General features: G+C 39.5%; 1 protein-coding gene across 3 annotated transcripts in view; it reads left to right on the top strand.

The window, feature by feature from the left end:
• Positions 1 to 15,372, top strand: part of negr1 (neuronal growth regulator 1) — a 174,683-nt gene that overhangs the window by 144,415 nt on the left and 14,896 nt on the right. The window contains exon 7 of one of the 3 annotated variants that reach the window (XM_030434230.1): positions 13,743 to 14,019. The exons of the other annotated variants lie outside the window; for them this stretch is intronic. Coding sequence (XP_030290090.1) covers positions 13,743 to 13,798 — 56 coding nt within the window. The 3' untranslated portion in view covers positions 13,799 to 14,019. Of the gene's footprint in view, positions 1 to 13,742; positions 14,020 to 15,372 lie in introns of those variants that run through there. 3 annotated transcript variants of the gene reach the window in all.

Consider the following 15,372-nt stretch of genomic DNA (forward strand, 5'->3'; position numbering starts at 1 on the left):
CATCTCTGGAAGGGCGTGATAAGGAGATGGCATGTCATCTATCATACTTGACCCCTAGATCCCCTGGACAACGTAAATAGAGGATGGGGTTTTGTCTCACGGAACTGGAAGCATGTGAACACTGCCAGTCGAAAACTTGTTGTTTCAGGAAGAAAATGGCATTTCCACCTTTGCTCACACACATATTGTATAGTTCATGGAGAGTAACAAAACCCTCCAGCAACTGCATACACAAAACTCCTCATAATGCATTACATTACAGGTTACATTACATCTAATTGTATAGATCTCCTGAGCTCTGAAATATCAAAGTGTGCCAGTGCTTCCAGAATTCATTCAATTAATCACAAGTCTAATGATTACCTTTTGGGTTACTATACTGTCACATCATATGTTTTCTCAAAGTAGAAGCCATTACCTCTAATATTATGAAAGTACACTGGATGATTGCCTTATGATCTTCTGTTTTCTCCCTGTAATTCCTTTTAATGAGTATAAATAAAGGGAAATTATACTTTTGTTTTTTGGCTGATTGGTACTCTGTTGATTGTTTGATATTAGTCATTATGTGTTAGGCCTGTTTTGCTGTGGTTGCCTTGGCTTTTTATTATAGTGCCATAAAACATGTTCTGAGTGCTAATACTGATTAGTTCAAAGTGGGAGATACTGAAAATGAAATTGATTTTGTTTTACTGTGCTGGGAACAGTGCTCTCAACTAAAGTGATGTCTCTTTCTACCTATTTGCTTTGGTTAGTTAATTACAAAACACTTAAGATATGCTTTAAAGAAGGGAACTTTTTTTAAATAGGCAAGGAAACAGAAATTACTATTAATTGTGCAGTTGTTGCTATACACAAAACAATAGGTGATAGATGGATGGATAGACCAGCATCTGTTAGAATTGCACCTCAAAATGTTTATCAAATAGTAATATTTAGTGCCAGAGGGGAAGTAGTGTCCCTTAGCTATGCTGATCATGAGGGAATGGAGGATGGTGGAGTCCGGTAACATTTGGGACTTTTCATGCGAAGGATCGTAGTTGGCATACACAGCGTAATATCGTCCTTGGGTCTCTGAGGGTTAGAAAAATGGACACCCAGACTCCAACTCATACATTTCGGAGGTGGTGCCCCAAGTCCACGTTTTAATGAATATGGAGTAAAACTAAAGACAAGATCTGTAAATGTGTTAACAGTTGCTACTAGCATGATTTGCCATTCATAATAATTCAGAATGAAACTAGATTTAACAAAGATTGATGGAATAAAAATAATACATAAATGAACTCAGAAGGTGTCACCTTTAAGTAATTTACTTTTAGTTCGATAAAGATAAGTTGGTAATAAGAGGCAGGTGTTTTTAGTACTTAAGTCATCGCTATGGGTAACAACCACAAATCCACGTACTAGTTAAGCCAAATACATTTAATTGAAAGACATTATATACATCCTTTTTTAAGCTGAAGTCCTCACTGTAGCTGGGTGAAGTTTTTGCACAAGCTTGACTGACCCATTGAGGGTATAAATATTGTCTTTTTTTTATCAATTTGGAAGCTAGGGATATTAATGATTTTAAGAATGTTGGCACTGGACTATAAAGCTGTTGAAATTTAATGTATTATGGGAATTTGCAGTTCTGTCCAATATTCCTTTCAAGGAATAGCTTTGGATATCACAGCCCGAGGTCAAGTGCTTAAATCATGTCATAAGTGCCAATGTTAAACACTTATAAGTATTGGGATGATGCTTTGCCGAGGACCTTTACTTAAGTACTCATACAATCTCTTTGGAGATTACTCTGATTCTCATAGAGCATTCAGAACACATTTTGGACTCCCGCAAAGGTCCACTTACTCATCTTCCCTCCAAGCCTAACTATATAAACAGGTTATTATCTATATTTCATCAGCCTCAGCCTTCACTGTTCCTCTCTGCCCCCCTGCAAAGACTCATTTTCAGGGCTGTTTTTCACCTGTTTTTGTCAGTCTCTGATGTAGATGGCCGTGCTGCCCCCTCCCCCCCTCCATCAGCAGATTATTCTACTTACCCCACATCACTCTCGTCGAGTCTCTCCGCCTCTCTGTTTCCAGCTCGATCGTTCCCTCGCTCCCACATGTACTGCTCTCCTCTCTACCTCTGATTATCTCTCCCACTTCGCATCTCCTCAGGAGTGTCGGCCATTATATGCAAACCCGGTCGTGCTGTCAGTCCCACGCACACACAGAAGAAATACAGCACACCGAAACCATAATAACTGTCTTCAGAAGAACAAGAAAACTATTTCACAGACTTCACTTTTTTACTCGGATCATCTTCCATGGATATTTCTCAGCGTTTGTGGGAACAGTATTGGTGGTTGGTATTAAAACTAAGACATGTCGGAGCCTTTTCAGTTTTTAAATTGTGCCAGAAAATCTTCTCTCTTTTATGTGTTTATTCCCACCTCTCATTTGAGCTCTTGTTGCAGGCGGTGCTTTTATCCCTGTCGCTGTCACTTATATATTTTTTTTTCCAGCTCAACTTTTCAGAGTTTTTGCAGATCACCAAATCTCACACATCTTCCGCTGCACCCGGAAGATCAAAGCACATTATGCATTGTAGCTCTTTCAGGTCTGCGACATCCTTCCCCATTTTTGATGTTGTATTTACAACTGTTTCTCACAACCTGCATTCTCGCTTTTGAATCGAAAGTTTGAAGAAAAGACTACAGAAGGGAAGTCACTGATAAAGGGACAATGAAAGTGTTTTTTGTCAATTCAAATCTTTCTCCAGCTTTAATTGGGGCTCTCGCCACAGCCGTCAGGGTGATTAATAAGACGATTTAGCTGGAAAGATGAGGTTTGGTGCTCCCAACAACAGACAGGACCCTGCAGTTGCTGTGTGAGAGCTGGAGCAGAAAATGGATAGTCATTTCCTTTTATGGTCACAAAAGACTGTTGTAGAGATTCTGGCTTGGACTATAATTGAGACACCAGGGTATATTCTCTTTCTGGACAGACTCTAATGGTTAGTGCATTAAGGAGGATGATTGAAGAAAGCCACACACTTACAGTAGAGGCTGCGGTAAATCAGAAAAGATAGCTTTTTGGCCAACTTGTAGATTGCAGTGGGTTCACACTGTGCAGTGCTTTAGGTCTTCCCTCTCTCTCATCTCTGCTGAGAGCACTCTTCAGCAGAGTTAAATGGGTGTAATTTTGAGGTAAACGAGAGAACACTTTTAGCAGTAATGGAGGGAAGGCTTTGGACATGTTGTCAGTGCCCTTGGAAATACAGTAAATGCACTTTTCAGGCCCCGCTCAGTTGTTAGGAGGCTTTTCTCTGCATCGCTCACAGGTTTTGTATTCAGCTCATCAGGGGATGAGGAGCTGAGGCAGAAGCTTTCATTAAGACATCAGCTGGACGCTGCATATTCACTGCAGACCTGCAGGATCAAGGTGCTTAGTCCTGCCATATTTAACAAAGCCTCACAACAGCATTCATTTCTGGATTCTAATTCAGCGTCTTTATATAAAACAGATTTTTGCTACTTTTAGCATCAGTTTAACCAGTTGTTTTAGTTTCTGTTAGTGAATTTTCAGCTTCATTTTAATTTGTGTGTCTTTTAAGAAGCTGTCACTGGATTTGTTGGTACAGTTACCCTGGTTACATTTGTGCTCTGATTACTTGAAATAGACACAGTGCCTGTGTCACTGTGCAGTAAAACAAGTCAGTTTTCTTAGTAAATACAGTTGTCATTCCCAAATTCTGCCTGTTTCAACCATGCTGTTTTTCTGTAGTTGACCCTCTACCATCACAGAATCCGATGGGTTACAGATTTAACTTACTAGCCTGTTTTCAACCAAAACCAAAACTGCCACAAAACGATGGCAGCAAAGTGTGTCTTATTGGATAGGATGGCAGGGTCTTGTAAGCGAAAGAGGCATGATGTGAAACACAATGTTTTATATATAGTATGTGTCAGAAAGCGCTTCCTAAACAATGGCATAACATGGCAATCGCAGTCCTTTACCATCCTCGGCACTTGACCTCCTCTTTTCAGAGGAGACCTTTTTGGTTGCCGTTGGACATGTTGTCATTGCCCTTGGTTGATTCCCCGCTGTTGCTACCTCCTTTGACGGCTTAGAGGTGGAAACAAAATGATCCCCTCTTACGTCTGTGTAGCAAACATCTAGACGATAATAATATTTTAATATAATTCTGTTATTTCAAGGACATGCAGTGCCAGCTAACATCATGTTGGAGATACACTACTAAATAATAAATGTAATTAATTACTGGTGATTAATAACACACTCGTAAATGGGGCACCACCTCCGTTATTTTATCCATTTGACTCATCTGGAGGAAATTAATCAAATCCGACTAGAAAAGTTTAGCTCTGAACAGTTCTAATCCATTTCAAACAATTTATTTAATTTCATATTCTGTATTCAATCTCATATTCTGAAGCAATGAATTCTACACAGTTCCATCGGTTCTCCTCATAAAAATTTACTTGTACAGACAACGACAGACGGTTATATATGTTTATTAACTAAACAATTCAGGGTAGATAAATGAAATGGCAATTTAGACGAACAACAACAGATGGTGAAATTAAAGGTCGGGTTTTCAGCTTTCAAATATTACGGGAGTAATTTATTAATACTAACAAGACCCTATCCGAATTGCTCTTAAGCTAAAAAGATGAAGATCAAAGCTTTAGGCACCATCTCATTCTCATGTGTGAATCCAGCTGTATTGAGACGTTCAGCCTACTTTGTCTGGGATCAGGAAGTCCTGAAGTTTTGGTTTCCTTGAGTGTTCTGCGATCGACCGCGAGTTTGCTGTATTGGTCCAATAGCCAGAGGGAAGTCTGGTACTCTGTGGATGAAACTCTTGCTTCACGGCCCAGTGGGATGTCCACTTTGAGAGCGCTGGGGGCAGAGCCGGTCTCGGCTTTTGAGCACACAAGTCTCTGTTTCGTTGGACACCGCTTGTACGGCTTCTGAAGCAGCCAATTACTGCAACGTCTTCATCAATTATGATATTCTTGATATGCTTTTTTTCTTCGTTGCTTCGAGTGGTGGTTGCTAAGCTCTGATTCAGTAAACTAATTAACTTCTTGTCCAAAATAATCGGAGGCTGAAACGCTGGCCTGGCGGATCTTCCGTTGTTACTTAATACAAGGTAAATTAACTTAGATTCACTTCCTCTGAATCAGGCTGTGAAACTTTAACGATATATTAAAACAAAATCAAAAAGAAAAGAACTTTGTTCTGTTAAAAACTTTGATAAAAGTGAAGCACTTAAATCAGTGGTTCAATACCGCAAATTATAAAATTGGTCATAAAAATTAAATCAACACGTTGTTGATTTCTGCGGAGATCGCTTGTCTTAGAGCTTGTTACAAAAATAAAAAATACAGAGATTATTCTTTAAAAAAGAACAACGTGAAAATTTAAAAGAATGTGATTTAAAAGAAGAAGAGAGGGCTTAACAATAACATAAAGAAACGTGGAAAACATTAGTAAATGGTTGTTTGAGTTGTTGAGTTGGAAGAATCTCCTGTTGAGTGTTCATTTGAAGGTTTCATAGCAGTATAATATTGCCAGGTTAAGAGGTGATAGGGCTGCCAGGCACCTCACTTGAAAACAGTCAGCTTGGGGGTGAGAGAGTAATTAATGACAGAAACAGGGCCTCTTTGAGATGCAGAGACGGAGGACACGTGTTCCTACAATCACTTTGCATTTAAAACAGTAGTTAGTTTATTTGTCATTGTTTCCAATACTATAGTTTATTTTTATTACAAAATGCTGACAGTGAATATTCTGTGTCAGCCTTTTCCTGCAAGGATTACTTGTAACTTGGAGTGTCAGGTCTGGGCAGCTTGTTGTGGGGTTTCGTATAAATTCATATATGACAGCTGGCTGCCAGCAGATTACTGGTCTTTCATGTGATTGTGCCAGAGGCGTTCAGTCTTTGTCGCCAACTATACTGATAATACTTGAACTGCAGGAATTCTGCCCAGCATTGAAATGTCTTTTTTCCATGTATATGAATCCTAGAGGGACGGGGTGCCTATATGTCACTCCATGATAAGTCCTTGGAATTACACAGTTATTAGTTTCCCTGTTCTAAGCAAACCTTGACTGACACTGTCGATGGAAGATGCCTTAGGGGTAAAGTCACTGTGCCCACTGCCTCCAAAAGTAAACTCTGCTAAACCCTTGCCACCCAAAATTGCACAGAAATTATTATTCTGGGATTTGTTTTACTTGTTTGAATCAAAACATGCAGACATAATGATATGGAGATGTATTTAAGCTACTGTGTTATTGTTAAAGTCTGGTGCTCATTTTCTTCCCTTCTTAATTCTGCAAGCAGATTAGTGACACTTCAGTTGTACAGTGAATTCACAGGATATAAAAACTGTTTGTAAATGAACTATATTTCACCAATTCATGTATATACAGAATGATCCATGAGCAATTTCAAGGGACAGTGATATGATAACCTTCATTCTGCCACACCATTCATACTTCATATTCGTAGTAATTTTCTTGATACTGAAATTACAAGATTTGGCATCAATATGATGAGGTAGCTATATTTTCCAAGTATTTCATTCAGTAGATTATCCACAATCAATCATTTACATCTGTTTTTTTTACATTCCTAAGAATATTATAAGTGTGATGAATATTTCTCTCTCTTTCATACAATGAAAATAGTTTCCTTTAACACACCATTAGGCATTTTCAAGCAGAATATAAACATTTTTAAACAGTTCACTCTATAATTTAGTTATAAGAAGTGTTTATCAATGTATATACAAGAGGTGATGTTTCTGACAGAAACTGTACATTAATTAATCAAACACTTAAAAACTACATTAAAGTGTTCGATGAACTGATGATCAGTGTTTACATACTGTTTAAAAAATGCTCAATAGCTGCAATGCTACAAACCTTTTTGCAAAATTTACACACGCACAAAAAAAATACACATACACACAAGATAAGGAGGATAATAAATAATGTACAGTGCAGGAAAAGGCAGAAAACCCGGTGGGCTTAGTAGACGCCTCCCTCCAAATAATGTTATATAAAAAGTATAATTAACATACAGAAAATTATTTTAAAAAATAGCTCTTAGTTGGTGCAGTCTTCCACTCAAATTGGTTCCCGTGAATTTGCTCAGGAAAACATGTATCAATTCCAATGGCACCATTGGCAAAGAGAAACAGTATACATTAATAAATAATAAAAAGGGAGTTTGGAGGACGCAGCCAGCAGGATTGTTCGGTGGATTACTGCGTGCCCGCGATCCAGTTGCCAAAAGGGCTGGGTGAACTTTGCATGGGTTTGCTTCTTTTTTTTCATTAAGACTTACGGCGGATCGCCACGTTCCCGCCTGTCAAAGGTAGTTTTATTTTGATACTTTTCTTTAAGGACTTATTCTTTCATGGACACTTTACGGTGGGTTTTGGTGGTTTGAACTGTGGGGGAGTTTCGGGTAATTGTGGGTCTTTTGGCCAAATGTTTTTTGTATTGGAGTGCGCCTCCCTTCTTTTGTTTGGTGTGTGTGTCCGGGTCGTACGTAATTTAATTTACTTTCTGTTAATAGAGATAAGTCAAACCTTCTGTGTGTTTTCGCTTCTTAAAAATTTATACCAACATTATCATAGGTGTAAGGGAGAGATTTGCTGTTTACTTTTCGGGGGTTAATGTATTATCAATAGGAAACTCAGGCAAGCTCTATCCATCCATCACCTGATGTCCCATCATCATGGCGGCGCACACAGAGAACAACTTTATGCTGCTGGCTGTGGTTCATGCTATTGAGTATGCTCAGCACTCATTTACCCAATTTTGAGGTGATACTTTATTTGAGACAAGAAAGACAATAAACTTTTTATATAATTTATATATTTGGTAAAAATAAACAGAATAAAAAATAATGATACCATATTAATAACCTGTGTTCTTACACTAGGCTCCTGATAAGTTTGAACCCACCATGGCAATTACAATTATGGCAGAAGACTAAATAAGAAACATGTTAATGTTAATCACCACAGTTACCACAAATCAAGGTAGACTCAGGTGACCCTTAGAATTATGTGCGTATAAACACATCCAATGAGGGAATGTGTCAAACAGAGTTCAGTCAGCTTGATGACACACACTGGCTTGCAGCAGGTTTCCCTATAAAAAAAACAGAAAACTAAAAGAAGTACCTGTGGGCGTTTAAAGGTTTGTTCAGAGTTCAGTTGCTGTGTTGTCGGCTCGCTCCATCAATTGAACTTTAACTCCCACTTACAACACTTGCATGAAAATGCCTGTCAGTCATCAGAGATGTGACTGTATCGGCTACCCATTTGCATTTAAGCCAGCTTTGCCTGAAACAGAATTCGATCTCCTCTTAATCGCAACAGCCCGGACACAAACAGCACAACCAGAACAGCATTCGCTCTCCACTTTGTATGCGCGAACATGCTGGAGGAAATGTGATATGAGAGCTTACTTGTGCTATTCTTAAGTAGGGATTCCTACACTTTCCTATCTGAGTCCACAGAGAGGGATTTCTAAATGAATCCTGTTGACTTCCTGCTCTTGTTTCACCTTCAAAAACATTGTGATATCGATCATGTGGATGCATCCTCACTGTCCTTATGACACAGCAAAAGATTTTGGTTGCTGTCCTCTCAAATCATACCCCAGACGCCTTCCCCTTGTCTTTTCTTTAATTCCTTCCTTACTTCTTTTGTCGAGTTTGATGTCTTCAGCGTCGCCCCCTCCGCCCTCTCAGGATGAACTCCGTGCTCAGTGCAGCAGTGCTGCTGCACAGTGTTGTTTTACTCTGGCAGACAATTATCTCTGAGATGCCTGAACAGAGAGAGCTGCTCTTCACAACAACTTCCCCCTACCCCCCTAAAACTGTTCACGCTGCCCGTCACCCACTAAATGTTGCACACTCTGTCCTATGCACAAACACACAGTAAAACACACTGACACCCCTAAAGCATTTTTCTATCTTTTCATTTCCCTTGTATTTATTCTATTAAAACTGTGAGCACTAAAGTTCATCTAGCTCACAAACTCAAACACATACACACTGCTTCAATCACTGTCACAAGCCGCAGGAAAAACCTCTCAATCAGCCCAACAACAGATGACAGTATCTGCAAAAAAACAGCCATTTAAAGCTGAGCATATGCACCGCCTTCCTTTCTGTTTACTGCTCCTCACAAGTCTTCAAAATCTTTTTTTATTGACAAACCACACCTTGAAGACCTTGGAGGTTTTTAAATGCGGTTAGAAAAGGTCATGACATTCAGAAATGGCATTCTCTTTGGGGAAATGGCTTGGATGTCTGGCCGTTAAATAAGGTTAGTTCTATCGGCTCGATTTCCAAGCTGTTTGGCGTCCTCAGCACTGCCGGCCTTCCGATAGTACTGAAGGCTCTGGGTGCAAGGTGTGGTGGTGTCACCGTGTGTGATACACTCCCCAAGAGGCTACTAAAAAGTGCAGCACACACATACTATGTAACCGCTGCTGAGAAAGTTCCCATTTGGTGGTAATGGTTGCGTGTGAGCATGGATGTGTGCATTAGTGGTGGATGGCTGGGGGGGCTGCAGACAATTAATGATACACTTCTAAATGCACACGCTCGTGCACTCTTTTATGCTAACGCAGTACCCCACTCCCCTCTTCAGTTCTTCACATGTAATTGAAATGCAAGTGCTCCAGGTTAAAGCCTCGAAGGCCCCAAACAGAAACCATTAACCCTTTAGTATTCCCTTGGCCTTGCTGCTGATGAGTTATTTAAGGCTTTTGACAAGGATCCACCCTCTTCACATTCACGAATGATGAAGAAAGGTCAGTGAACACGCTCAGAGATGCCTTTTGCAAAATAATCTCGGGTATTCAATACACCAAGGCTGTATCGTCCTCTGAAGTGATAAACGCCCTCCTTCCATTCTTTTTTTATCTAAGTCCCCCCTTCCTGCTGAATTACTGTAATGTGTTTGAAACAATCAATGGGCTGAGCTACTCGCTAGCCAGAGTCCTGTCACCATTGACATTGTTAATTAGCACTGAAGAATCCCAGGCGCTTTTGTCTGAGCACATTTTAAAAGAGACGAGCGGATTAGACCATTTTGCTTTACATTTGTTATTCCTAATGCCGTCTTGCAAGGGAAGATCTTAGTGATGGTGGGTGGTTCCCGGTGGACCACCAGCCACGGATCTGTACCCCAACATGAAACAGCAAAAATAATTACTAGAGAGGGGCTTCTGGGCCTTTCACCAGAACAGTTAGCTATAATAGCAGAGATCAGAATCAGAGGGATATTCCCTACTTCCATTATTATTAATTTCCATTGGCTTTGTGTGTCTGCTACTAAATTAGATTTTAATAGAGTCTAATTTGCATTGTCTGTTGATATTTGAATGATCAATATGTGTTTTGAGATGACTAACAACCCCCTTTCTTTGTTCCAAATCAGCCCAAACCTTGATATAGTCAAAAGAGGATTAATAAGCAACCCAATGAAAAATGTTATCATATGAGTCCCCGTAGAAAAGAAAGAATTACATTTTTGATGAATAACTCTTGTTAGAGGGGTTAAGTTACTCTTTAAACAATAATCTCATTATATTCTCTATTTAATCAGGCGTGACAAAAGTCAATTCGTCAAAGTCTAAAGTAAGTCATTTCAAGACTAGTTAGGTCCCAAGTCAAGTTACTTTTTCCCTACCTTAGAAACTTCAGTCTTATCTGCAGTATCTGGTCTCTATGAAGAGAAAAGTGAAGGTATAAGTATCAGTCAAAAAATGATATTATCAGCAGATGGTTTTGGTCTCTTGGAAGGATGTAAAATTATAAGTATAAAATGCTAAATAATGCTAATAACACTTTCACTAATGGGAGGTTGGAGACCCAATTTATCTGTTGGACCTAAGATTAAAGAAAATGACTTCTTGAGTTTACCCAAAACTAGCAGTAGCGATTAGTCCAGCCGGCTTTGAGATGTCTCGGTTGGGTACATTTGGGTTATCCTGATTAACTAATTGTGCTTTCAAGGTGAGAAATGATTCAATTATAGTGTACATGTAGCCAAACAGTATCAGACTCAGAATTAGACAGTTGTCACGTATCACACAAGGAGGGCATGTTGAAATTGTTGCTTGCTTCCTTACCTTTGGAACTCTTGCTCTGGGTTTGGTACTTCTGCAGTTTGAGTCTAGAAAACTTTTTCAAAGCCTGTGATCATTTTGACTTCATATTTTTAGTTCATTTAGAATTGTTTTCATTTTAGTATGCTGTGTAGGTTGCTGGGATGGGATGTCATTCTCACTTGGAGAAACTGTTTTAACAAGTAGTGTTGATGAGAAAGTGTAGTTTCAACTGATCTTGGTTCACTTTTTGTCCTCACACATAATATAGAACACATTAACATTGATAGGGGAGCTCAGTAAAAGGATTCTCAGTCTTATTAACCAATAAAACAGCATTTTTTGAAATTGCCGGTGTAACCGTGATCATTATTTTCTAGACAGATGGCATTAGCCCCTTTTATATGTCTACTTTGTGACCCTTTACATTCTTCCATAATTGCTTGTAATGGTACGAATGCAATATAATTGAACTGACATTTCCTGTGCTCAAATTCACTGTCACGAGAGCAGCGAGTCGACTTGATGATGAATACTGTATGTAATTGTGAATCCATCTGCTCTGTTTCCAGCTTCAAAGAGAGGTGTGTGTGTGTGTGTGGGTGTGTGCGTGCATGCATGCGTGCGTGCGTGTGCGTTTTTTACCACATGTATTGATATTTGCTGTTCATGGTACCCAGCTGAGTTGAACCAGGGGTCAATCCACCAGTCCAATTTGTCGGTAAACGCAGACTTATTCCCCTCAGTGATTCCAGTCAATAATGTTTGACCTCATGTGAAAAAGGGAACACAAAGGCAGAGAGAGTGGTGCTCACATACTTTGGAGTTGCAGTCACCAACGCACAGTACCACATCAAAAGGGAAAGAGCATGTGTCGCCATCATCAGTTCTGGTATTTATGCAGCAATGGAAGTTGCATATCGATAGTGTCAGTGCAGCAGAAAGGATAAGCCTATAGAGGAAAGGCTGAAGTGGATGTGGAGTGGGGGGGAGGGGGTATGTGGAGGAGCAGATAAGTGATAAGGGCTTTTTTTTATTTTTTTTGCATCTGACACATTTCAGTGTGAGGTGATATTGTCTGCCTTTTATTCATACAACCACAAAAGTTATTGTCATTGAACAGAGTGCGCACAACTCAGCACTTCCAAATACTAGTCTAAAGGCTGGAAGGCACTCAAATTGGATGTGCTTCACACTTAACTTTCAAATGCACCCATTGCTTTTACTTGGCAGCATTTTGCAGTGCATCAAACCACCTTGACTCATCTACTCTTAAACTGTGTTGATTTTCTGAGCCTTTCCAAAAAATCTGCCAGACCTACGCAGCTAAGGCTATTCACACTTAGAAGAGTGCTGTCTATGTGGTGGAGAGTAAGTTAATTAAGTACAATTATAAGGTGCTTGAACTGGACTTATAGAGATAAACTTGAATACAGTATCAAACAGTCATCTCATAAAACAGAACACATTGTTATTGGTGGTTACTTTACGATATGATTCATGACACAGATAGTATCATAATACAGTGATTCTGCAATAACCAATACATTAGAAGACAATCATCTAACAATACATTGTGATATTTGTCTACTGAAGATTGCAAAAGACCCCTAAAAATACAAATTGCAGGAATTATGTATTTATTCACTGCATTGTGGAGCCAGATTCACAGAATTTCACATGAACAGAGATGAAACAATATATGAAAAAGTGCACAGAGTGTTAGCTCAGTGCCTCTCTAACACACACAACTGAAAAATCTGCAAGAAAGCAGAACTGTTACAGAGTTGAAATGTTCAAAAGAAGGACGCAACTACAGCTCACAGAATTCTTTACAATCTGTTTGAATCAAGTTAGGAGTTATGACATCATGACTGTGGTGAGTGGGATTATCATTGGAATGTGTTTAGAGCACCCACATGTTCCGATAAAGATAATGATATTTGGCACCAGTGTATCAGTAATCATATTGCAAGAGAAAACAAAATGATACAGTGCTTTATCGATATTTTATCCAACCCCTGATTGTCATAGGATTAAATACAGTTCTATAGATTAGATAGTTAAAATCAGTTCCACCTTGACAATTTACAACGATAAATACTGCTTACCTGTTAATGAAACAGTGATACTAATCCAATTAGATGTCTTTGAGTTTCCTTTAAAGGTCACTGGGGTAATGATTATTAGTGATACTTAGGGTGCTCAGCAGCAGTAGTGTAAATAACTTCAAAGCTTTAGAAATATTACCAAGCATTAGTATAGTAGCAAAGATAATTTGTTTTATTAGTACTCACTCAATGAAGTCACAAACTTAGATCTTCATGAATGATGATACAGTCAAGGAGGATAAGCTTCTCGTAGCCATCTACAACACCACTTTCAGTTACATGACTGGACGCTCAGGATGTAGCACCTATAGTTTGCGCAAGTTATGATGGGGGCTAGGAATAAGGTGAATACTGTACAGTCATATGATGATCTGTCAGCATGACAAATATTTTTACTTTTTTTATTTTAATCTATTTGAGAATATGTCCGTACTGTCATTTCTGTAAGACTTTGACTTGACTTTTTTAGGGCTGGTGCAACGCACAACGCAAAGTGACGTCGGGCTGTGTTTCTTCAAACGCTGAGTCGGCTTCAACTTTTCCGCCTCACCCTGCTTCGTTATTTTGGGGGGGAACCCCTGCTGGACCCACTTCCGCAGCCAAAACAGACTGCCCTCATTAAAATGAATGAGGAAAAACTGCGGATTCAATGTGAATTTAAGTCCTGTTTACTTTTTGTCCCCACCCAAACACATAATATACAAGGATTACACATATTACTAGATAACTGACTGAACTGTTGTTGGGGAATCATGTCCTGCAGTGCACACTTTGTCATATTTGGTTGTTGATGATAGAATAAAGTATGTTGACAGATGTTATTTTGGGTAAATTCGTTGTTATATTTATCAAGTTATACAAAAATAATTGTTAGATTAATCAAAAAATATAAATGAATAATCGTTAGTTACTTAGATAAAGGATTTAAATATTGCTTTAAAAAAAAGCGTAATCTTTCTACATTGTCTTGTGTTGTTTGTAGAGCTGTATTATGGTGTAAATCTGAACTTCTGTAAGCTGCCTCCTTCCCGCTGTAACGTCATATGAAGAGCATCTATGTCGCGCACATTAAATTCACTCTTAATTCTGCCTTAAATACACTCTCCAGATTAACTGCATCTGACATCAGTGACCTCTTTAGCCTCTTTGGTGCAGCCCATCTCCAGGACAGCAGACGGAGCCTATTAAGAATTAATTAACGGCAGCACAATTAGTTTTCTAGTTTCAGTATAAAAAGGGATTCATTCTCATTCCAGGCTGCTCTCTCCCACAGCTACGCGTGTCAAGAGGGTCATTTATGAAGCACCAGCCCGTCATTTTGGGTTTTGTTTTGTTTCATAATTTTATTGTTGCAATGCACATTGTGGCAGGAGAAGCTGGAAGTGTGCGAATATTTGTATCCAATTCCGAGACCTTCAGCTGTTAACTACTTAACGGATCCCTCAGTGTGTGAATTAGAAATGGAAGGTATTCACACACGGAGAGCAAACTGGGTTTGGTATTGTGCGTGTGTGTGAGAGGCAGTGCCTGTACTGTCTCAAGCTGCTGTATGAAATACCCCTCTGAATCAATGGTGCTCACTTCAGGACACTATAGCTTTTATCCGAACCTCCCGCAGGCAGTCAGCTACAAGGTGGGAAGTAGAGACTGGAGTGCATTCACTGCCTCAGGTTCTGTCTTGGCATAATAAAGGAATATTTCATGCGTGACGCTCTCACAGCCTATGGGCGTACACCATCTAAAGCAGACTTTGAACCAGCAATAATTAACGTAAACATATGGCGTGTGCCTCCATCGAGTTTTGCCCGTCCTCCGCGCAGCCTTAAGTAGCAGCGCGGCGCCTGAGCTAGAAATAATCCACTGCACATGCTAATCACTTGGCAATTGATTTTGCCCTTTAGGTCCAACAATTTCTGTAAACCACATCATTGATCTTAGAGAAATCAATTAACAGCTAAGGGTGGGTAAATATGAAGAAAAAATATGGATCACTCTGCGTACTGTATGACCATCCGAGCGAATTCTGGCTGCAGCCTGTGTGCTCTTGTGCAGAGATGCATGGCGTGAGCAAATTCTGGTCAGGTTCGACTAGCCCCAGG

Source organism: Sparus aurata, chromosome 11, assembly GCF_900880675.1.
Source record: "Sparus aurata chromosome 11, fSpaAur1.1, whole genome shotgun sequence".
NCBI lineage: Eukaryota > Metazoa > Chordata > Actinopteri > Spariformes > Sparidae > Sparus > Sparus aurata.